Source organism: Musca autumnalis, unplaced genomic scaffold, assembly GCF_047663935.1.
Source record: "Musca autumnalis isolate F117 unplaced genomic scaffold, ASM4766393v1 scaffold_4, whole genome shotgun sequence".
NCBI classification, from domain to species: Eukaryota; Metazoa; Arthropoda; class Insecta; order Diptera; family Muscidae; genus Musca; species Musca autumnalis.
In genome coordinates, this window is record NW_027411977.1 from 226,099,124 (window position 1) to 226,122,127 (window position 23,004).

At 34.9% G+C, this 23,004-nt stretch overlaps 2 protein-coding genes across 4 annotated transcripts in view; both read right to left on the reverse strand.

The window, feature by feature from the left end:
* Window positions 1-17,987, reverse strand: part of Su(Tpl) (Suppressor of Triplolethal) — a 56,540-nt gene extending 38,553 nt beyond the window's left edge. Inside the window, exon 1 of the mRNA XM_073980837.1 lies at window positions 17,706-17,987. The gene's annotated coding sequence lies outside the window, so the exon portion shown is untranslated. The remainder of the gene's footprint in view (window positions 1-17,705) is intronic.
* The window catches only part of Mi-2 (chromodomain-helicase-DNA-binding protein Mi-2 homolog), a 97,169-nt gene extending 74,227 nt beyond the window's left edge, over window positions 1-22,942 (reverse strand). Inside the window, exon 1 of one of the 3 annotated variants that reach the window (XM_073980833.1) lies at window positions 21,949-22,146. In XM_073980833.1, the coding sequence (XP_073836934.1) occupies window positions 21,949-21,985 (37 nt within the window). In that variant the 5' untranslated portion in view covers window positions 21,986-22,146. Of the gene's footprint in view, window positions 1-21,948; window positions 22,251-22,757 lie in introns of those variants that run through there. The other 2 variants (XM_073980834.1, XM_073980836.1) reach the window with 2 other exon arrangements.
* Window positions 22,943-23,004: the final 62 nt, after the last annotated feature.

Sequence of the window (23,004 nt, forward strand, 5' to 3'; positions counted from 1 at the left end):
ATTAACGAAAAAAAGAGAAATTGGATCCTAGACAACCCTTTAACATTTAGTTGAAGGAATTGGTGTTCATTTTCATGTTAAGGCATGATAAGAATCTAAACAAATACTAGCCTATTTAGGTATTTATTTAAAAAAAAAGTGGAATGCGGTATTTTCTTATAAAAATATAAACATTATATGGCATGGCATCACAACATGTTTTTTTTTTTATCAAAAATTGTGATGACAAAAACTGAGATAAGTTGATTATTGTAACAAAAAAAAAATCTCATGTGCGTAAAGCATCCAATTCATTGGCGTCACATATCCAAACACAACAGATGTTTTGCTTTTGTTTTACGCGTGTGTGTAGTGTCAGTAACAGCAGACAAATATACTTTGGATACCCCACTGGCCCCCATCATCGCCGCCTTCCTTATGCAGCATTCAATATTCTTCAACCAAGTTATCAAATATTGAGAATGTGAGAGAGAGGGAGACAAATTTGATTAGTCGCATTTTGTTGCTATGGTGGTCGTGACGCTCCTCGTCTATTTGGAGACGTCACTTCCCACCCCACAACCCCTCCCCCAAAAAAAAAAACGGCAAACACACAGAGAACAAAAGCCGAACGAACACACACAGCACAGTTGGTGGCTAATATTATCATACAAAATAAATTATAAAATCTAATCGCAAAACTGAAATCTGGTTTAGGTTGCTGTTTTAAATAATAAATTATATTATTTGAAAAACAACAAACAAATGTTAAAACTTCTACAGGTTATAGGTACCTATATAAGAAAAATAAAAACCTGTTGCCTTACGTTCTCAATTAAGGAGGAATACCCGCCGTCACGTTTATGCCATACGTTTACGTACAAGTATCATAGACCGTTATCGGATAACTCTCACGTGTTGCATTGAGAGAACACAGAGTGAATAATGTGGGTGGGTGGGAGTGTTGTTATTGCAACATTTTGACAATTAACACGTTCGCGGACGTGAATGCTATAGCATTCATTTGCAAAGTCAATTTTTTGTCATTTACTTCTATATAATCGTACGTTTTTGCGATTAAAGTACATAGTACTATTAATTTTATCAATATCCATAATATAATAAATAAAAAATTGTAATAGGACTAATAATTGTTTAATAAATACAAAAAAACTAACTTCTGAAAAAATTGGGTGTCCGCGAACGTGTTAAATCATCAAGTGCGCTGCGACCTAATAAAAAAGAGGACATGTGTGGCTAAAAAAGTAAGGAGTTTTCTAGCGAATTAGAATAAAAAATGTAAGGTTTAAATAACTGTTTAACTCCTCCTCCTAATGATAGCTGTGACACACATATTCACATATACATATGTGTGTTATTCAAATTACATAAATACAACAACAAGAAACCATGAAAAATAAAATCGCTGTGATGACTAAAGTCAAAACAACAAAAAAACATAAAAAACAATATTGAATGAAAACGACATCCATGTCAAGCAATGACAACAGCAACAACAACAGAAAAAAGAGAAAGAAACCCATTTTAATAAAAAAAAAAAGAGACAAGACAGACAAAAACAGAAAATGAAACTATGCCAAGTTTGAAATACGACAACTACAAGACGATAGCGACGAAGACGAAATAATTACATGCGCCGCCGTTTACACGCCTCCGAACGGTATTGAAAAAAAAGAAAACTTAATGATCAATCAATTGTTTGTTGTATTGCAGCACACAAATACGATTAAAAAGTAGTAGTAAAAACTCAAGTTGATTCATTTGAAATAAATAAAACAATTCCATAAAAGACAATTGTCAGTCACATACCACCATAAATGTTTAGACATACCTAATATTTGTCATCACAATTATGTGTATTTCAAGCAGAACCGGTGATGATGGTTCTTTTAGGGAGGGAGTTTGCTTTTTTAGCATAAAACAACCGGAAAAGGGCATAGGCTTTCAAACATAGACATTTAACATAGGCATTTTATAAAATGTGGCCTTCAAGAATGTTCTCTTTACTAACGCTTCTTAAACTTAATTAACAATGGCAACTAAAAGGGGTGTTTTGTGAATTAGCGTCATTTATTTGACAGATATTCAATGGAATTGACAATATAAATGTAGCGTTTTGCTAAAACCTGCCTGATGTAAATGCTTTGTTATACTTGGTGTAGACTATTAGCCTGTTCCCGTACTTTATAAAGTGGTAAAAGTTGTAAAAGTCGTAAACGATTTTCATATAAATTTTGTGTACTGGAACGCAAAATGTGTAAAAGTGGTAAAAATTGTAAAAACTTTTTAGTTCTGGAACAGAGTTTATGCACTTATACGATAACTAATTGTACTATAGATTTATTTGACATATATTGTATGAAAATAACAACTTAAATCCACTGGATTTGTTAAACCAAGTCTAAACGGGGTATGATCATGCTAAACAGATTTACCTCGGTTTTTTTAATATCTACATGTTAAATAGTGTAATAAAATTAATGGTACTAATGCTTGGTTTACATATACGAAATCCACTCGATTGCAACTGTCAATTCCATTGTTCAAACGTCAAATGAAATCCAATCGATTTCGGATGAGTTTTCATTTGACGTATACACAAAGGAATTGACAGTTGAAAATCGAGTGGATTTCGCAAATGTAAACAAAGTATAAGAGAGATAATTCATATGAGAAGAGCAAGTGACTGGATCTGTAGTGGCATTCTCTAACGCATTTTTTTGGTTATCGACAAAAATCGTTAAAATAAAAATGCTTATTAACGATATTATTCGCTAAGTTAGCGACCAATAAAAAGTACGACCAATAAAAAGTTCTATCGATAGCAACAGTGATGTCAACTTGTATTTGGAAATTTTATTTAAAATTTTGCGTCTAAATTTGACCGGTTTTTGTCGGTAACCAAAAAATGCCCTAGAGAATCCCACTACTGACTAAATGCCAAAGTTTGATGTTTAATACCTGCAAAAATACTTAAATTACATGGCTACGTATCAAACTGTATCCATGATTTGTCTCCATTTATCTAAATATTGCAAACAATGAAACAAATTGCATCAAAATAAATATTTGACATTATAAAGCTTATTCGTATTAAGTGGCCTGACGACATGCTAAACTATATAAATTTCTTATGAGGAAGGAAATTAAATCGGCAAAATCGTTTATTCCATCACGGGTCCAAATTAGAGATGGCAAAAAATCGATGGCACTATCGATAATATCGATTATTATTTAAAAATTTAATATCGATAGATAGTTTGGCTATCGATATTATCGGAATAAAAACCCCTAACCTGAAATCCATTAGAATAAATAGAAATTTCGCTGCTTTTCGGTTATGTTTGTGTAAGAAAGTAAGTCCGTAGTCACAAGTACACATTTTTCGGTAAAATAAAATGTATTTTTTTACATTTTTTATAAAATAAAAGCAGTTGTTTATTCTCCTTAAAATTTCTGTGAACTACTTTTGCATAATTTCAAGAAAATCATTGACATTTCCGCCATTTTAATCTCCAAATTAATGACAACTTAACGATAATATCGATAGCAATCGATATTTTAAAACATTATATCGAAAATATCTAATGTTGAGAATATCGATGGTTTGCCAGCTCTAGTCCAAATGTCTCAAAGATGTGAAATCTAAAGTGGTCTGACGACATGTCAAACATTAAATTTCTTACCAACCTCAGATAGTAAATCATATGAGAAGAGAAATGAAGCGGCATGCTTAAAATGAAACGTTTATTCTGTCACAAGTTCAAATGTCTCAATGACGACAAATCAAAAATGGCCTGACTACATGCCAAACTTTAAATTTCGTACCGACTTGAGATACATCATATTATAGTCCTTGGTCACACTAGCAAGTTTCTTGAAACGAATAATAGGAAGAGACAAACCAACCTCATACCCCTCGCCTATAAACTCAAAGTCGCCATGTTGGAACAGCGCTAGTGTGACCTTCGACATAGTACGTTTACATATAATTAAATATATTGAAATAATTTCTCTCTTCTTTTGATCTTAAATTGTTTAAATAGGTATGACCGTCTATAGTCCAAAGTTTTATATTCTTATAGGGTCCTATAGATCGAAATTGTCAATTGACGTGTTTCGGGTCAAAAAATAACTTCTTTGGTTCAGAAAGGGCCTATAGAAGCACTCCTTTCTTCAGAAAAGGTCTATAGATGCCCTCTTTTCTTCAGAAATGGAATATAGAAGCATTATTTCCAAAAAAAGAGTCTACATAAAGACTCCTTTAGAAAGGGTCCATAAAAACGCTTTTGATTTCAGAAAGAATCTATAGAAGCACTCTTTCCTTCAGAAGGGGTGTGTACTCCTTCACTCCTTTATCTCAAAAAGTTACTAAAGAAGCACCATTTCTTTCAGAAAGGGTGTATGAAGGCCATTTTCTTTCAAAAAGGGTCTCTAGAAGCATCCTTCTTTCAGAAAGGGTCTCTAGAAGCATTCTTTTTTCAGAAAGGGTTTGTAGAAGTCCGCTTTCTTTCAAAAAAATTGACTAAGAAGCACACTTTCTTCCAGAAAGAGTCTATAGAAGACCACTTCCTTTCCAAAAGGGTCTACCGAAGAACCTTTTCTTTCAGAAACGGTCTACATAAGCACCTTTTATTTCAAAAAGAGTCTGCAGAAACTCTATTTCTTTTCGAAAGTTTCAATACACGCACTCTTTCTTTTAGAAAGCGCCTATGAAAACACCCTTTCTGTCGTAAAAACATGGAATAGATTCAAGATGTAAAGTAGAAGAACATCTAGGGTTCTACTATAGTTAAAAGGCCTCGGGACAATGGCTCCCGTTGAGTGCCGCGTTTGGTTTAAGTACGCGCAAGTTGCCTTGACTGGCAACCGCTCCACTCGGAGACCTTGTGGTCCATTGTGATCATCCTGAATATTGTGTGTGGTGGTAGATTTATTGTAGGGAATGTAATGATTTGATTGCAGGTGAAAAAGATTGCCGGATAGATGTTGGTTTGGTTATTGCTTTGTGGATACGATGTGGTTTGAGTGCCGCGTTACAAAACCCACATGAAAACTTCAAAAAAAGAAAAAACTTGGCATAATTTACACTTTTTTCCAAAAGAGCTGAAGTGTTTGACGCCTGTCTTCCGCGGATAAAATTTCTTCTACCAAAAACTTTTCAAGTCATTCTGAAAACCTTCCGTTGGTCTTTCATGGGACTTGTACAAAAGTTAGAAGTCCTTCTACGGAAGTTATAATTGGAATAGTTATTTTCAAAATATTATATTCTTCATCTGTATCTCCTTCATACCTGAAAAGTAGCACATACAATAAATTTTTTAAAGTAGAGTTGTTTTGTCCCGGTAACCTACTTTTTAGATTTTGTTTTCGCTAACTACGAAAGATGATTTGGTACCCAAAGTACTTTTCACCCTAAGGCCATGTTTATATTATAGCCTTGTGCAGGGTTAACGTTCTTAGTGGGGATTTATTTGACGTATAGGCAAAGGCATTGACATTTGAAACCCAGTGGCGGGTTTCTTAAATCCGGTTATATATAAACGTTCTATAACCTATAAATACAATGTAATTGAAAATATTAAAATTTCCGAAATCTTGTCAAATCTAATAGACCATTTACTTTTATATGTTCCTACTATTCATTTGTAATTCAAACTTTCCATCCCTGAAAAATATGGGTGTGCAGTTTCAGTTTCCCCCTAATTTAATGCTTTCAGTTTGATGTGTGGCTATGCCGTTTTATTACCCATCCTCACAACAGAGTTGCAATTCAAAGACGAGAGACAGAATTGCCAACGGCGTTAGTATAAAATGGCGGGAAATTAGTGCATTTTCTTCAACTTTTTACAAAATATAGAAAGAATTTGAATAATAAGGAACATGCTAGGTATTTTCAGGGAAAAAGTGGGAAGAAAAACCCTTTCCCAATAACGAAAAGGAAGGCATCACAAAGAAAAGTTAAAGTAAAGTCTTAACGGAATTCTTTACTAAACTAAATACCCCGTTTGCACTTAACCGGAATACAAAGCGCAAACGTCAAATAAATCCTCATGCGGGTTAGCCGGAAAAATCTCGGCATATCTTTCCTTTACCGACAGTATTCGTGGTATCATTTAACATTGGCTGACTTCCGCATCGTCAGTTGCTTCAGAAATGACTGAAAATCTGCTAAGTATTATGTTTTATGCATTTAGTTGTATTTTCGAGGAACAATGCATGAGTGTGCAACTGAAATATTTTGACGAAGTTTAAACAACACAAAGCAAATGACGATACGGAAGTCCGTCATTATTACAGAGTTGCAATGACTTTGAGGGGTAGTTATCGAGGTCGTCGCAATCAAATGAAAGACTTTCATAGTTTTGAGAACATACCTATTTATATTCATTTTAGCTTCGTTCCAGTACTTTTTAATGGTAAAATGTTCAAAAGACAAGACTGTCAAAAAGGAGTTCAACGCACACATTTTTCCAAAATGTACGGGAACGGAAAAATGGCAGAAACGTCAAAAAATCTGGAACAAATGTCAAAGTCGGCGTGTCAGCGAATCGGAAGCCGGCACACATTTTGCACATTTTTGCTCGCTCAAATTTGTCGTGTAAAAAGTTTCTAAAGAGAAAGCCATTCAGCGCCATTTTTGTTCAAAGAGAAGTGAACATTTTGCAACTTTTTTGGTGTACGGGAACGCATTTCGAGGAAAAATGTTCAAAATGTGCTAAATGTGTAAAAACTTTTTAGTTCTGGAACGAAGCTTTTATGTGATCAAATTTCCCCACAATGCAGCAATATTGTTTGTCTTTCATAGTTCCCATCCCTGTATGGAGTAACAAATGTCATACCTTCTAAAAGAGTACGATATTTGTTTGTCATTGAATGCAATGTACAAGAGACACATTCAACGTTCACACAACATTGGCAGGCACCTACGCCGCCGCCGCCGTTACAACACAACTAATTGGCGACTCTGTTGCCTTAATTAGTGATTTTAATTGTAGAGGCATTTACTGAACAAAATAAATGACGAAATTGTTACCAAGAAGAGATTTACACAATTTTGATTTGAATAATGGCTTCCTAGGAATCATTTGTCAAAATTATTGACCTCCCCCCCCCAAAACAATAAATGCAAAATATGGTCTAGAATCTTTGAAAAATATGTAACCAAAGTATTAAAAAAATATATCAAAACATGTTATTTATTTGGTGCCAACCACATAAATAACAAGTGTAATTTGTATATACCAATAATAATGAAAATAACAACAACAACAACGCCACACAACATAGCCTTAAAAATATTATTTTCGTCTATAGGTATGTGTGGCAAAGCAAGCACAGCTTTGAAAAGTTGTTTTGAGCAAACCACAACAACAACAACGACGAATAGTAAATTTTAAGGTTTAGTGGTCAGTCAGCCGTTGTCGTCGGTCGGTTGGTTGGTAGGTATGTTTGTTTGTTGTTATTGTGTCTTTGTGTTTCTTTAACCTATTCGCGTTTTTGGTTTTGTCTTTTCTGAAATGATTTCAATATTTTCTTGTTGGTTCACTTTGATTACTGTCTGTGCTAGCAGCTACTGGTTGGTGGTTTTGGTTGGCTATTTTGCTAACTTCAAAAAATTCCAATAGAGGCACAGGGGAGGGAGAGATCCCCCCGCCACCCCACTTGGTGGAATTATAATTGTTGTGTACGTTGTTGCATACATGTATGTCTGTCTGTCTGTATGTATCTCAAAGTCAGTCACTCAGTCGTTGTGTGTACCTTTGTATGGGTAGAAGAAGAAAAACAAAAACATAGGGAAATATTTGCGGTGGTATCTCTAGTAGTAAGCCTGTCGACTGACTGCCTGATTGACTGGTTGGTTGTTTGCTAGGCTAGCTTGCTTATTCGGTTTACTTTGCTTAAGCTTAAGTTATTTGTTGTTTTTACTACTTACTGGCTTGAGACTGCGGTAGCGGTAGCAGTTACCATGGAGTACACTACATACAATGCTAAATCAACAACAACAGCGCTAAAAGCTAAAATAAAACCAGCCACAATAATACTTAATACTTTCACTTCTTGGCATTTTTCATTTGTATTTGCTGTATGACGGCGGTTTGTTGTTGTTGCTGTTTGATATAATACAACAACAACAAACTACCCATATTTACTGTGCTTTGGTACGTTGGTTGCGCCTGCCTTTTTTGTTTTGTTGTTGATCACTTGTAGTTGTATTGGCTGCTTTTGTTGTGAATGGCATTGCTGACTTTTGTTGTTGTTGTTACTTTTGGTAGTGTGGTGTACTCATTTATCTTCATGATCAGGGTTGCCATTCAAATTCAAATACTTGGTGAGAATGAGAAGACGAAAGTTGTCTTCTCAACATGGAAATTATTCTACATAAGCACCCTTCCTATCAGAAAGGGGGGAACAAGTCTCGTTTAGGGGCACCTCTTCGATCGGGCTGAAATTTTTACCGTAAGTAGTCCTTGGGACCCTGATCACGACTATATATATCTTTCCCGGGGAAGTCCATACTTCCCGAGATATGGGTCTTGACATTTCGGAAAAGTCTTACTTTAACACTATTACTTGACTTCCCCCTGGAAAGATGTATATAGTTGTGATCAGGGTCCCAAGGACTACCTATGGTGAAAATTTCAGCCCGATCCGAGAGGTGCCCATAAAAAAGTAATGGTGTTAAAGTAGGACTTTCCCGAAATGTCAAGACCCATATCTCGGGAAGTATGGACTTCCCCCGGGAAAGATATATATACTTGTGATCGCGGTCTCAAGGACTACCTATGCTGAAAATTTCAGCCCGATCCGAGAGGTGCCCCTAAACGAGATTTAAGCCCAGAAAGGGAATACAGAGCCACCCTTTTTTTAAGAAAGGGTCTACCGATGCACCCTATCTTACTGAAAGGGTCTACAGAAGCACTCTTTCTTTCAGAAAGGCTCTACAGAAACACCCATTCTTTTAGAATAGATATTAAGGAACACCCTTTCTTTCACAAAGGATTTTAAGGAACACCCTTTCTTTAGAAAGGTTTTTTAGGAGCACCCCTCTTTCAGAAAGGATTTTTAGAAACACCCTTTCTTTTAGAAGTGGTCCACAGAAGCACCCATTCTTTCAGAAAGTATTTTTAAAAGCACCCTTTCATTCAGAAGGGGTCTACAGATGCACCCCCGTCTTTCAAAAGAACCAGTGCTATCAGAAAGGATTTATAGCAGCGCCCTTTCTTTCAGAAGAGGTCTATAGAATCACCCATTCTTTCAGAAAGGGTCTATAGAATCACCCATTCTTTCAGAAAGGGTCTATAGAATCACCCATTCTTTGAGAAAGGGACTATAGAAGCACCCTTTCTTTCAGAAAGGGACTATAGAAGCACCCTTTTTTCAGAAAGGGACTATAGAAGCACCCTTTCTTTCAAAAAGGGAATGTAGGAGCACCCTTTCTTTCAGAAAGGGACTATAGAAGCACCCTTTATTTCAGAAAGGGATTATAGAAGCACCCTTTCTTTCAGAAAGGGACTATAGAAGCACCCTTTCTTTCAGAAAGGGACTATAGAAGCACCCTTTCTTTCAGAAAGGGATTATAGAAGCACCCTTTCTTTCAGAAAGGGACTATAGAAGCACCCTTTCTTTCAGAAAGGGACTATACACGCACCCTTTCTTTCAGAAAGGGACTATAGAAGCAACCTTTCTTTCAGAAAGGGGCTATAGAAGCACCCTTTCTTTTAGAAAGGGACTATAAAAGCACCCTTTCTTTCAAAAAGGGAATGTAGGAGCACCCTTTCTTTCAGAAAGGGACTATAGAAGCACCCTTTATTTCAGAAAGGGATTATAGAAGCACCCTTTCTTTCAGAAAGGGACTATAGAAGCACCCTTTCTTTCAGAAAGGGACTATAGAAGCACCCTTTCTTTCAGAAAGGGATTATAGAAGCACCCTTTCTTTCAGAAAGGGACTATAGAAGCACCCTTTCTTTCAGAAAGGGACTATAGAAGCACCCTTTCTTTCAGAAAGGGACTATACACGCACCCTTTCTTTCAGAAAGGGACTATAGAAGCAACCTTTCTTTCAGAAAGGGGCTATAGAAGCACCCTTTCTTTTAGAAAGGGACTATAGAAGCACCCTTTCTATCAGAAAGGGACTATAGAAGCACCCTTTCTTTCAGAAAGGGACGATAGAAGCACCCTTTCTTTCAGAAAGGGGCTATAGAAGCACCCTTTCTTTTAGAAAGGGACTATAAAAGCACCCTTTCTTTCAGAAATGGACTATAGAAGCGCCCTTTCTTTCAGAAAAGGTCTATAGAATCACCCTTTCATTCGTAAAAACCATACAGGGTTCTAATTGAAAATATTAATATTATTTCCAACTCTGAAAAGTATGGATTTGCAGTTTAATTTCCTTCTAATTTAATGCTTTCAGTTTGATGTGTGGCTATGCCGTTTTATAACCCATCCTCACAACAGAGTTGCAGTTCAAAGACGAGAGACAGAATTGCCAACGGCGTTAGTATAAAATGGCGGGAAATTAGTGCATTTGTCTTCAACTTTTTACAAAATATAGAAATAATTTGAATATTCAAGAACATGCTAGGTATTTTCCGGGAAAAAGTGGGGAAGAAACCCTTCCCCCCATAACGAAAAGGAATGCAATTTAACAAAGGCATCACAAAGAAAAGTTAAAATAAAGGCTTAACAGAATTCTTTATTAAACTAAAAACCCCGCCGTTTGCACTTAACCGGATTCCAAAGCGCAAACGTCAAATAAATCCTCATCCGGGTTAGCCCTGAAAAGTATAGATTTACAGTTTAATTTCCCTCTAATTTAATGTTTTCAGTTTGATGTGTGGCTATGCCGTTTTATAAACCACCCTCACAACAGAGTTACAATTCAAAGACGAGAGACAGAATTGTCAACGGCGTTAGTATAAAATGGCGGGAAATTAGTGCATTTTTCTTCAACTTTTTAAAAAATATAGAAAGAATTTGAATAATAAGGGACATGCTAGGTATTTTCAGGGAAAAAAAAAGGGGGGGGGGGGAGAAACCCTTCCCCCACAACGAAAAGGAATGCAATTTAACAAAGGCATCACAAAGAAAAGTTAAAATAAAGTCTTAACAGAATTCTTTATTAAACTAAATACCCCGCCGTTTGCACTTAACCGGATTCCAAAGCGCAAACCTCAAGTCCTCATTAGGGTTAGTCGACAAAAAGCTCTAATGCAAACGCCGTTTAACACTGCATTTTTACATATTACCCAAAACCACCAAAAATATTTTAGCTCTCCGGCAACACTGGCCTGGCTGTGAAACAGAAAAACAAAAATCGAAACAACTTTGCTTGTTGAGTGTGTGTATAAACAGCAGAATCAAGCAAAAAAAAACAAAAAATTGTTTAATACGCTGCTGAGCTATATAACAGGGGCAAAGCAGACAGAAAAACTGAACAGACGGACAGCGGTAGTAAAGCACCACACACAACAAGATTGTTTTCATACTAAAGTGGAAGAAGAAGACAACAACAACGAGACGACGATCAAGAAAACAAAATCAAAAATAACCATGCAAAGCTTTAATGGTCATTTACTTTGGTCGTGATGTTCAGCAAGTAGCAGCAGCAGATGCCTGACTGCCGATTGCTCGCTCGCTCTGTAGACATAACAACACATCTAGAGATTTTTTTTTTTTAATTTTGTTGAATTGTCGAAATAATATAGCATACTATTAATGTATATATTATACATATATGTATATAGATTTGTATATATTATATATTTATATGTATGTATAAATATGTCTATAAACTTATTTATTTATTGTTAATTTATTTTAGATTTTTTTTTAATTTTGCCATATAGGAGGTTCGTTGTTGCCGATGTTGTTATGTTTATCATGTTTTGTGGTTTGCCAGTGAGGAAAAAAGTAGTAATAAAAAGAACAACAACTATCCCAAATTGAAATTATGTTATGACCTCCCTCACTAGAATTTCCACAAATTGTCATAACTATTTTCTATGCCAGGGGATTTTCTCGTAGTGATGTAGTACAAATTTACATTTTTTAAAATGTAATTTTCGAAGGGTTATTGAGAGCAAAACAAGCCAACTGTCCTTCCATTTTCTTCTCCAGAAAAATTGTAAGCACGAGCAAAAAAAAAATTAATAGAGATTATTCGAATTATTCCATTTGTACTTCGAATTAAACAATTTAAAATTCGATTTGTTTAAGATTTTTACTTATGGACAAATCAAAAAGCGGCTAGCTACGCTTATCAGTATCTTTCGAAAACAATTTCATCAAACGTGTATCCAGAAATTTTAACGCCAATATCTCGGGAATATGAATTTCTCCGATAAAATTTATTTTTTTCTATGTGGTTAAAAATAAAAACTGGAAGGTTGCGTCTGAACCCGTCTTAAGCCACAGACTTTCAATTACATTTTCCTAAACAAACTGTTGACAAACCGGGACATTATAACGCATCAATTAATCCTAAATTATAATTTCTATAATTTACAATAGTAAGTTTCCATCTCTGATTGGTGTAAACAGCTGACATTTATGTGCAACCTACCTTTCAAAAAAAATGTTAACTGATTGAAATATTCTATAGAGACATCACTGATTTGCAATGAACGGAAAGAAACAAAACGATTCCCGTACCAATCACACAACGCCACAAACTTTTCAGCTTCTCTGAATCGTTTCATTCTCACAACCAAAACAAAAACACAAACTTTTCAACGTAAAAAGATGGAAACCGTACGATTGGTGAAATGTAACTTCGGCTATGCTTTGCCAAGTTGTTTCATTCACCACCGAAACGACAAGTATTTTTGGGAAACGTTTGCCGTGCGTTATGGTCAATAACACACTCAGACACACACACACACACATGTGACTGCTTAACAACCCTATAAGTTAGCATCAGCATACCACAGTGAATTTTATCAACCACCAAACGTTTTTGATTTATTCACATGTGTTAAGTACTATTTAGTTTTCTATCTGTTGTTGTGGAGTTGAGTACTTTTCGCTTTTCGTTTTGTTCGTACTCACGAATGTAAACAAAACGAAACTAAACAGCGAGCTCGGCCAACGAGGGTTATGTTTCGTTTTGTATTGTTCCTATGGAAAATACGAAACGAAACGATTGGAAATTTTATTTAAAGTATTTTTACGTACTCTGCTGATTTGTGAATTAATTCCTATTCTAAATACACCAGAGAGTAAAGAGAAAAATGTCAACTGAAAAAATAAATATTAATTAAAATAATTTTGTTACATTTTGCGTATTATAACTTTCCATCCATGGTCTATGTAAACTGTTAACATTCCCTATATTAGTTCTGTCTGTTAAACCGATTATTAATAAGAGTTGTTACCAAATATTTTCTGACAAAAATAGGAACATAGTAAATTTTGCTAATTATAAATTTCCATCCCTGGCCTATATAATCTGCTGACATTTTTTCATACGCCATTTGCCTGATTCGAGAAAAACTCAAGTTAATGTTTGTGTCCATACAGGCTAAGAATATGTTAGGAGTTTATTTTAGTCAGATATCTGTTATAGTCTAGAAGTTATGGCCGATTTCTATAAAATTTAAGCAAAAATAATTTTTTTGTTTCCAAAGTGGATTTGTAACATATTGACATTTGAATATCTCAAACACTATAAGAGATAGAAGAAAAACCGACTAGAAATTTAGAAATAGCAGGGTTGAAAACCTTGAAAGGTACATGTAACATTGAAACAAATGTTGTTTAGAGGCATCTCTCGGATTGGGTTGAAATTTTAACAATTGGTAGCCCCCCTTGGCACTCTGATTACAGCAATACATGGTTTACCGTGGGGAAGTTCATACATTCCAAGATATTAGTTTTAACTCTCCCTTATAAAAAACGTGGATTTCTCGTGTAACTCCTAAAAGACTATTATAAAATCTCCTGGCGACAGACTGCCGTAAATGAAATCATTCTCCAGACTCTAAGTAATAAAAAGAAATATAAAACTAATTATATGTTGAAATTACTAAACTTGCAAATTATAACCTTCCATCCCTGGCCTATGCAATCAGCTGACATTTGGGGCAAATGAAATAATTCTCCAGACTCTATGTAATAAAAAGGAATATAAATAAAATGTTGAAATTACTAAACTTGCTAATTATAACATTCCATCCCTGGCCTATGCAATCAGCTGATATTTGGGGCGCATCGTAACAAGTGTCGTTTACAGGCAAATTTTGGACCTAGTCCTTCGTACCCTGATCCCAGAGATATATAGTATTCCGAGGGAAAGTTCATACATTCCGAGATATTGGTTTTAACTCTTCCTTATAAAAAACGTGTATTTCTTATGTAACTACCAAAACTAAAAGTATATTACAAAATAACCTAGCGACACTATTTTATGGCAAATAAAATGTTTCTCTGCCAGACTCTACGTAGAAAAAAGAATATAAAACTAATTATATGTTGAAATTACTAAACTTGCTAATTATAACATTCCATCCCTGGCCTATGCAATCAGCTGACATTTGGGGCGCATCGAATACAGTTTTCCTAGGGAAGTTTGTACAAAGACATAGAAATACATATAAAGACAGGTAGAGGTATAAATTAAACCCTATTGTTGATATAATAACAATTGCTCTGTTCCAGAACCTGCAAGAAGCTACTATTTTTTACTACGATAACATTTTTTTCCTTTATGTTATCGGAAAAAATATTAAAAATTAGTAGATTCTTGCAGTACTGGAACAGACCAAATATTGTTAGCAATTTTTACAGCATTTTTTCCAGTTTTTTATAGTTTTATGCCTTTCTTCTCCAGCCTATAATTCAGGATCGCCCAACTGTATACTGCGAGCGCCCACTGATTTGTTTTGCAGTTGTTCTCTCTCATTCACAGTGTACGTGAGCAAAAACGAATGATAAACATCATGTGGTTGTTGTTTTGTTCAACTATACATAAACACTTGCTTTAGTTTGATGGAATTCTCTTGGGCGACGCCGCTGCTCTATTTCTATAAAAAAGTAAGGAACAAGTGTCGTTTAGGGACACCTCACGGATCGGTCCGAAATTTTTACCATAGGTAGTCCTTGGGACCCTGATTCCAACGATATATAATTTTCCGGGGGAAGTCCATACTTCCCGAGATATGGGTCTTGACATTTCGGAGATTTCGTACTTGTAACACCTTTTGGTTGTTTATGGGCACCTCTCGGATCGGGATGAAATTTTTACCATAGTTAGCCCTTGGGACGCTGAAAACAATGATATATAGTTTCCGGGGGAAGTCCATACTTCCCGAGATATGGGTCTTGATATTTCGGAAATTTCGTATTTGTAACACCTTTATGTTGTTTATGGGCACCTCTGGGGTCGGGCTGAAATTTTTACAGTAGATAGCCCTTGGCACACTGAACACAAAGATATATAGCTTTCCGTGGGGAAGTTTGTACTTCCCGAGATATGGGTCTTGACTTTTTTAAGGATTTAAGCCTTTCTCCTATGGACAGGGACAAATTAAAAGTGTTCTTAAGTAGACGGCCTTCGGCCGGGGATTTACCACTTTCTTCTATGGACAATGACAAAAGTGGGCTACGCGATCAAAACTCTCTTTTGAATTGAAAGTGTTCTTAAGTAGTCGCCCTTTGGCCGGGGATTTAAGACTTTCTCCTATGGACAGGGAAAAAGTGTGCTACGCGATCAAAACTCTCTTTTAAATTGAAAGTGTTCCTAAGTAGCCGGCCTTCGGCAGGGGATTTAAGACTTTCTCCTATGGACAATGACAAAAGTGGGCCACGCAAACAAAACTTTCTTGTAAATTTAAAGTTTCCTAAGTAGCCGGCTTTGAACAGGAATTTAATACATTCTCCTATGAACAAATGTAAAAATAGGTCGCGTGCATAAAAGTACTCTCCAAAAGCATTAAAACGATGCCCACCCATATTGTCCATGTTAGAATTGTAAAATGTCAAGACCCATATCTCGGGAAGGATGGACTTCCCCCCGGAAAACTATATATCGTTGTATTCAGGATGTCAAGGGCTATCTACTGTAAAAATTTCAGCCCGATCCGAGAGGTGCCCCTAAACGACATTTAAGCCAAAAGTAATAATGGAAACTTTACACGATATGTTTTTTTACATATGGGTTGTCACTTTTAATGTACAAAATGTATATGCAAAGTGATAGCGCATATGTAAAATAACCTATCGTGTGAAGTACCCCCCATTATAGCTATAAACTTGTACATTTTGCAAATTATGACTTTCCATCTCTGACCTTTGACTTTTCACAATCAGCTGATTAAAAGTTTGCTGTATTAAATACAATAGGTGGTAAGTATCCTGTCGAAAGAAAATGTGGATGAGCAATAAGGTATTTTTTGCTTAACATGAAATTTACCAACCTGTGTTATGATGTGTAAATGCCTTTTAGCCTTTTGTTGGAAAAAAGGGCTTACAAAATCATAATTATACCTATTTTCAGTTTCTAGTTGTGTGTGGATGGGTAGTTGTGGGGGAAAAAATATGCAGCATTACATGGAATTTTCTATCCACTTCTGGGGTTTTCCCAATGTTCGTAAATAACAACACGACGAACAACACTCAATTTGCAAGAGAACCTGCTTCATATTGAGCGAGAGAGATGGAATGGTGAATGGTCATGAGGGAGAGCGAGGGGAATTGCTGCAATTGCTCTCAATAAACCATGAAAAAATTGGTGTTAATATGTAAAAGAGGAGACAAGATTATTACTAATCATTGCTTTACAAGATAAAAAAAAAGTAACTAAAGAATATAAAAAATTAGTACATATTAGAAATAATTTAAGTTATTCCAATTATTTTAATTCTTTAAACATTTTTAAGAAAAAGAATACATAATTGCTGACAAAAAAACAAATTGTAGCAAACCAAGGTTGTTGATTGTATACTTGGCCAATGTTTTCACAATGAGTGGCTTGTCTGTCTGTCTGGTTCACTGCGTTTTTTTTCTACTTTGAGAGATGACGACTTTTGTTGTTGTTGTTGGGGTCTGTCGGTTGGTTGGTGGTGGTATGGTATTAGTGGTTGATTTATATCATTTTGGCTTACTGTGTTGTCTTTATTTCAATTTTTTGTTGAAAAGAGCAAATAATAAAACATAGGTGGTGGTGGTTACCATTGTTGTTGCTGCTGCTTTCTGGTGACTGATGAAATTTTCTTCATCATTCCATTATAGGTGTTTTGGTGTAACATATTTTTGCAAAAAAACAATTGAAATTAGTTTATATTTAAGTTGGTTTTAAATCTAAAGTCCTTTATGGCATAAATCGCGTAAATTATCTGTTTTTGATAACCATTGTAAACGAATTGAACGAACTTTGCATAAAAAACCCGACGTTTTAAGTTTTTCTTCTTTTCTTCATTTCACACGGGGCGACGACGACGATACTTGCACACGACTTTGGTGTGTAACACAAATGTACATTTTTGTGGCCGAACGAAAAAGAAACGAGACAGATTGTATTTTTTCGTTTATTAAAATGATTTGACGACAATATGATTAAGAAAAAAAAAAATAAAAGTATGGCAAAAAAAAAACTATATAATGTCCAAAAAGACGACGTTGAAAAACAACGAACATAAGACACAAGCAAGGGGGGAACACTTTTCAATGAGAAGATTCTTTATGATTTTTCCATCATTATTACGCACTTGATGTGGGTTCTCGGGGGCACTTTTTCATCAAAAACTAAAGAGAACTTTCGTTGTTAAAAATATATCTTTCAATTCTTTCTCTCTCTCTATACACAGCACGTTTTCGAGTTTATTGCAATGCAATAAATTTTCATGGAATTCTTATTTTTTCTATTTTTAATTAAAATATTTTTATATTAATTCTAATCGTTCTGTCAAAGTCACAAAATCACGTCATGGCTTGCCTTGCCACGTCCAAGCAACAATGAATCGTTATATCTCACAGTGTTCCCCTTGATTAGGGCAAAAAGAAAGAAAAGAGAAACGTAAAGGAATTGAAACATTGAATTTTGTGGAGAGACAGAGATGGCATGTTTGTTGATTACCGTTGACAGTTGTGACAATTCAATGCAGATCGTATGAAAGGAAAAGAGATGGCAAACAAATTGTGGGGTATTGCCAGATTGTCAGTTTTTTTGCAATGCGAAACGGATAACTGCGTTACTTTGGTCATTGGAACGTTGTGGTGTGAAAACAGAGAGACAAAACAGCAACACATTGGCAATTTGTAGTACAAAAAAATTGGATTGGAATTGAAATCAGCAGGTTTCTTTTCATTTCCAATATATTTCACTTAAATTGTGATAAAGAATAATGGGTCTGTCTGTTTACTCAAGTTACAAACTTTGATATATATTTTTAATATTCCAGTTCATGGCACAATAATACAGGTACAGCGGCAAAAACAGCTGATCTTCATACCAGTTGTCAAAATGCATTATTGTGAATAAAATCACATACAAAATGTAAACAAACAATTCACAGTAATATAAAGAATAATGGGTCTGTCTGCTTACTCAAGTTACAAACTCTTATATATGTATTTTTTCAGTGTTCAAGTTATAATATATTCCAATATATTTCACTTAAATTGTGATAAATAATAATGGGTCTGTCTGCTTACTCAAGTTACATATGCTCTGTTCCAGAACCTGCAAGAAGCTACTATTTTTTACTACGATAACATTTTTTCCTTTATGTTATCGGAAAAATAGTAAACATTAGTAGATTCTTGCAATACTGGAACAGACCAATACTTTGATATATATTTTTTTCAATATTCAAGTTATAACAAATTTTGGCTTAAGTCTCGTTTAGGGGCTCCTCTTGGATCGGGCTGAAATTTTCACCATAGGTAGTCCTTGGGACCCTGATCACAACTATATATATCTTTCCCGGGGGAAGTCCATACTTCCCGAGATATGGGTCTTGACATTTTTAGGGAAAGTCCTACTTTAACACCATTACTTTATTTATGGGCACCTCTCGAATCGGGCTTAAATTTTCACCATAGGTAGTCCTTGGTACCCTGATCACAACGGTATATAACTTTTCCGGGGGAAGTACATACTTCTCGAGATATGGGTCTTGACATTTTACTATTTTTACTTGGGCAATATGGGTATCATTTTAAAGCTCGTGGCGAGTACTTTTGATTGCGTTTACGAATTTGCTCCTGTCCATAGGAGAAAACTTATAATTTTTGAGATACTTTTGTTCGCGTAGCCCACTTTTGCTCCTGTCCATAGGAGAAAGTCTTAAATCCCGGCCGAAGGCCGGCTACTTAAAGGAAACTTACAATTCTTGAAGAAACTTTTGTTCGCGTAGCCCACTTTTGCTCCTGTCCATAGGAGAAAGTCTTAAATCTCGACCGAAGGCCGGCTACTTAAAGAAAACTTATAATTTTGAAGAAACTTTTGTTCGCGTAGCCCACTTTTGCTCCTGTCCATAGGAGAAAGTCTTATGGGCCGATTCCGTACAGCGAGGCGAGTCGTGTCGCGTTGCCAGTTGCAATTTTTCCATTACGTATGGCAAAAGTCGCACGACGACGTCAAATTTTGTCGCCGTAATGTTCATTTTCCGGCGACAACAAATTAGCTGTCGCCGTTCATTTTTACTAACGAATAAAAATAAAATAAAAACAAATAAAAATAACTTGTTATCGACGATTATTTTCTATCGCTGTATGTAGTGCATTTTTTAAATTTTGTCACAGAGACGATAGACGACGCGACATGACTTGCCTCGCTGTACGGAATCGGCCCATTAAATCCCGGCCGAAGGCCAGCTACTTAAATCTCGGGAAGTATGGAAGTATGTACTTCCCCCGGAAAAGTTATATACCGTTGTGATCAGGGTCCCAGGGACTACCTATGGTGAAAATTCCAGCCCAATCGGAGAGGTGCCCCTAAACGAGAATTGTTCCAAAATTTTAAAATTCTTTAAAATTAACGACTCTTTTTAATAGATTCTTTTTTGTTAAAAAGTTCTTTAAAATTAAAGTTACGCCAACTTTACATCAGGGATTTTTGGAAAGTTGATATTCTTTATGAGAATTTATTTGATGTCATGGATTGGAATTGACAGTCTGTGAATTTATTTAATTCAGGTATATGTAAACGTACTATTAGTAACTAAAAAAAGTTTGATACCTAAGATTGGCCTTACAGCCTTCATTACATAAAACATTTTAATAAAACACTTCATATGAATTGTCAATTCCATTGAATATCTGTCAAATAGTTGTTAATACCTTCTACCACGTGCTTGGTTTAGCAAATCCAGTGGATTTAAGTTGTCATTTTCACACAATATATGTCAAGAAGGTCCTCCTTGAAATTTAATGATCACTTTGTACTTTAAGTTAGCCGGAGCGGTTGTACTTTAAGTAAATCAGGTTATATGTAAACGTACTGTAATAATAATGGGGGTAAGTATTTTACATCGGCCGACCGGTAGTGCGATTCTCAAACTCACTCTCAACTCGGTAACATTAAAATACAAAATTATGAATGAAAATTTCAAATAAAAGTTGACAACTCTGTTGCTATCTATTCGATAGAACTTTACGTCTACTTTTTATACCGAATGTCGTAAATTACCGAAAGTATGAGCATTTTAATTTTAGCGATTGTTATCGGTAACCAGAAAATGGTTTATGGAATTCCACTACAGACTTTTATTCTGGTCCAGAACCTGTACGAGTCTACTATTTTTGACAATTGTCATCATTTCAACAAAAAAAAAAATAGTTTACTTCTGCAAGATCTGAAACAGAGCAATTGTTGTATTCAGCAAAAATAATTTTGCCCATTTAGAATGGATTTACAATTACGAAATCCTGTGGATTCAAAGTGTCAAATCCGCTTCTTATACGTCAAAAGAAATCCATTGGATTTTGAATGAGTTAATATTTAACATAAAAGCAATGTAATCTCCACTGGATTTCGTAGTGATTTTGAGTGAAAATTGTCAATCTTATTTTGCATCTTATATGACAATGAGTATGAATTAAAAAGGAATTTAAAACTAAATTACTTATAATATCAACATTTACTTACCTTTTTTATAATTAAAAATAATAATTTTTAATAAATCTTATTGTATTATCTATGAACTAAATTTAATTTTTATAATATGGTCTGTTCCTTTACTTTTGAAAATGGTAAAAACGGCAAAAATAGTGAAAGTTGTAAACTGCTCCCATATAAATTGTTTTGTGTCTGAAGTAAAGAAACGCTTTTCGATTAAAAAGTGTGGTATAACTTGAAGATTCTTGCACGTAAAGCAACAGAGCTAATTATAATAATAATTTTTAATAAATCTAATCGTATTATCTATCAACTAAATTCAATTAGATATATGTAATTTTTGCTGCATACCCCTAATACCCGTCATGTAAATACAGCCCTGATAACGTGTGTTTCATTCCACTGTCGTGTTTGTGTGGGAGAAACACAAAGAGAATAAAACAGTAAGTAGTATATAGTACTCTCTCATGAGACACCATGATTATTGAAAAACAAATGTTAGAATGAGATAGAAAAAGAATGCGGGAAATTACAACAAATTGCGAATTGTTATGTCCACTTCCATTTTACAAATTTTTTTTCTGCTTCCAAAAAGCAAATTTTTAAAATCCTCTAGAAATAAATATAATTTAGCCAGTAAACAATAAATGCCACACTGTATCGGATATTTATATTTACTTTATAAATTGTTTGCTGAGAGTACAAATGTCACATAAATGTTTGTTTTGATTCTCCAAAAACACAAAAAAGAAGAAAAATGTTGAGACATTTCAACAAGCCGACGAAACACGGCGACACAGCATAGAAGACGCTTAACTTTTTTTCTGTGTGCCATGATATGCTTGCGCCAAGAAAGAAGTTCTTTTTGAATCCTTATTTTTAGCACTCACCATGTATAGTTTCATCATTTTCTTCTTCGGAAGCCATTGTCAATTAATTTGCTATTAGTTTTGTTGATAAAACAAACAACACTTGGACTTTTTTTGCAAAACAAAAAAGAAAATTCACAAGTTTTCTTCACACACACAGATTAAAATGTATGGATCGCCGAGAGAACCAAGTTGCACTAATGTTGTGTTTGTAACGGCGATGTTAAATATACATTTCGGCCAGAGCATGGTGTGACGGCGTTTGTTTTGCCAAAGAGGTTCTTTACGATTGGCGCATGGCGCTCTATAAAGAAAATGTATTTCTAAAGGGAATTTGGCAAAATAAATGTGTTTTATTTTAATGCAAATTCAAAGCAAATACTCTTATTACCCAAAGATAGGGATTTTGATATAGAATAAAGAAATACATAGGAAGTTATAGGCTCTGTAGTGTTTCATTCCTTTGCTGGTTCCGTGAAACCCAAAGAGAGAATACTTGACAATCTCCTCTCATGAGACAACGTTAATAAAAACAAACATCTATATTCAATAATTGCGGGAATTGCATATTAAACTGTGTTCTATCTCACAAGAAGAATGCATTAAGATATTTTAACATATATAACTTATATTAAACAAGAAATGCCACATTGAAATTCATACATCTCCACACACCGACTAAATTTAATGTCCGAAGTGTTTGTTTTGGTGCTGATATGCCGAAGCATGACAGGAAAACAACGCTCTTTTATCATGACATGCTGATTGGTTGCCAAAACCCAAAACGAGGGTCTGTATTTATATTTATTACTATAGTTTTTCGTACTTACCTTGCATAGTTTCATCATGTTCTTCTTCTGAAGCCATTATCAATGTTTTTCACGGTTTGTTGATGAAAATAAACAACTACAATTAAATTATTGCAAACAAAAATGCTTTTTTTCTTCACACACACAACACAACTCTGAAATGACAAACATACAAGACAACGATGTCCAACTATGCCGATTGGAATGACGGCGTTGAAAATACAGTTTGTTATACAAAAGGTAACACTTTAATGTTGACGTATGCACA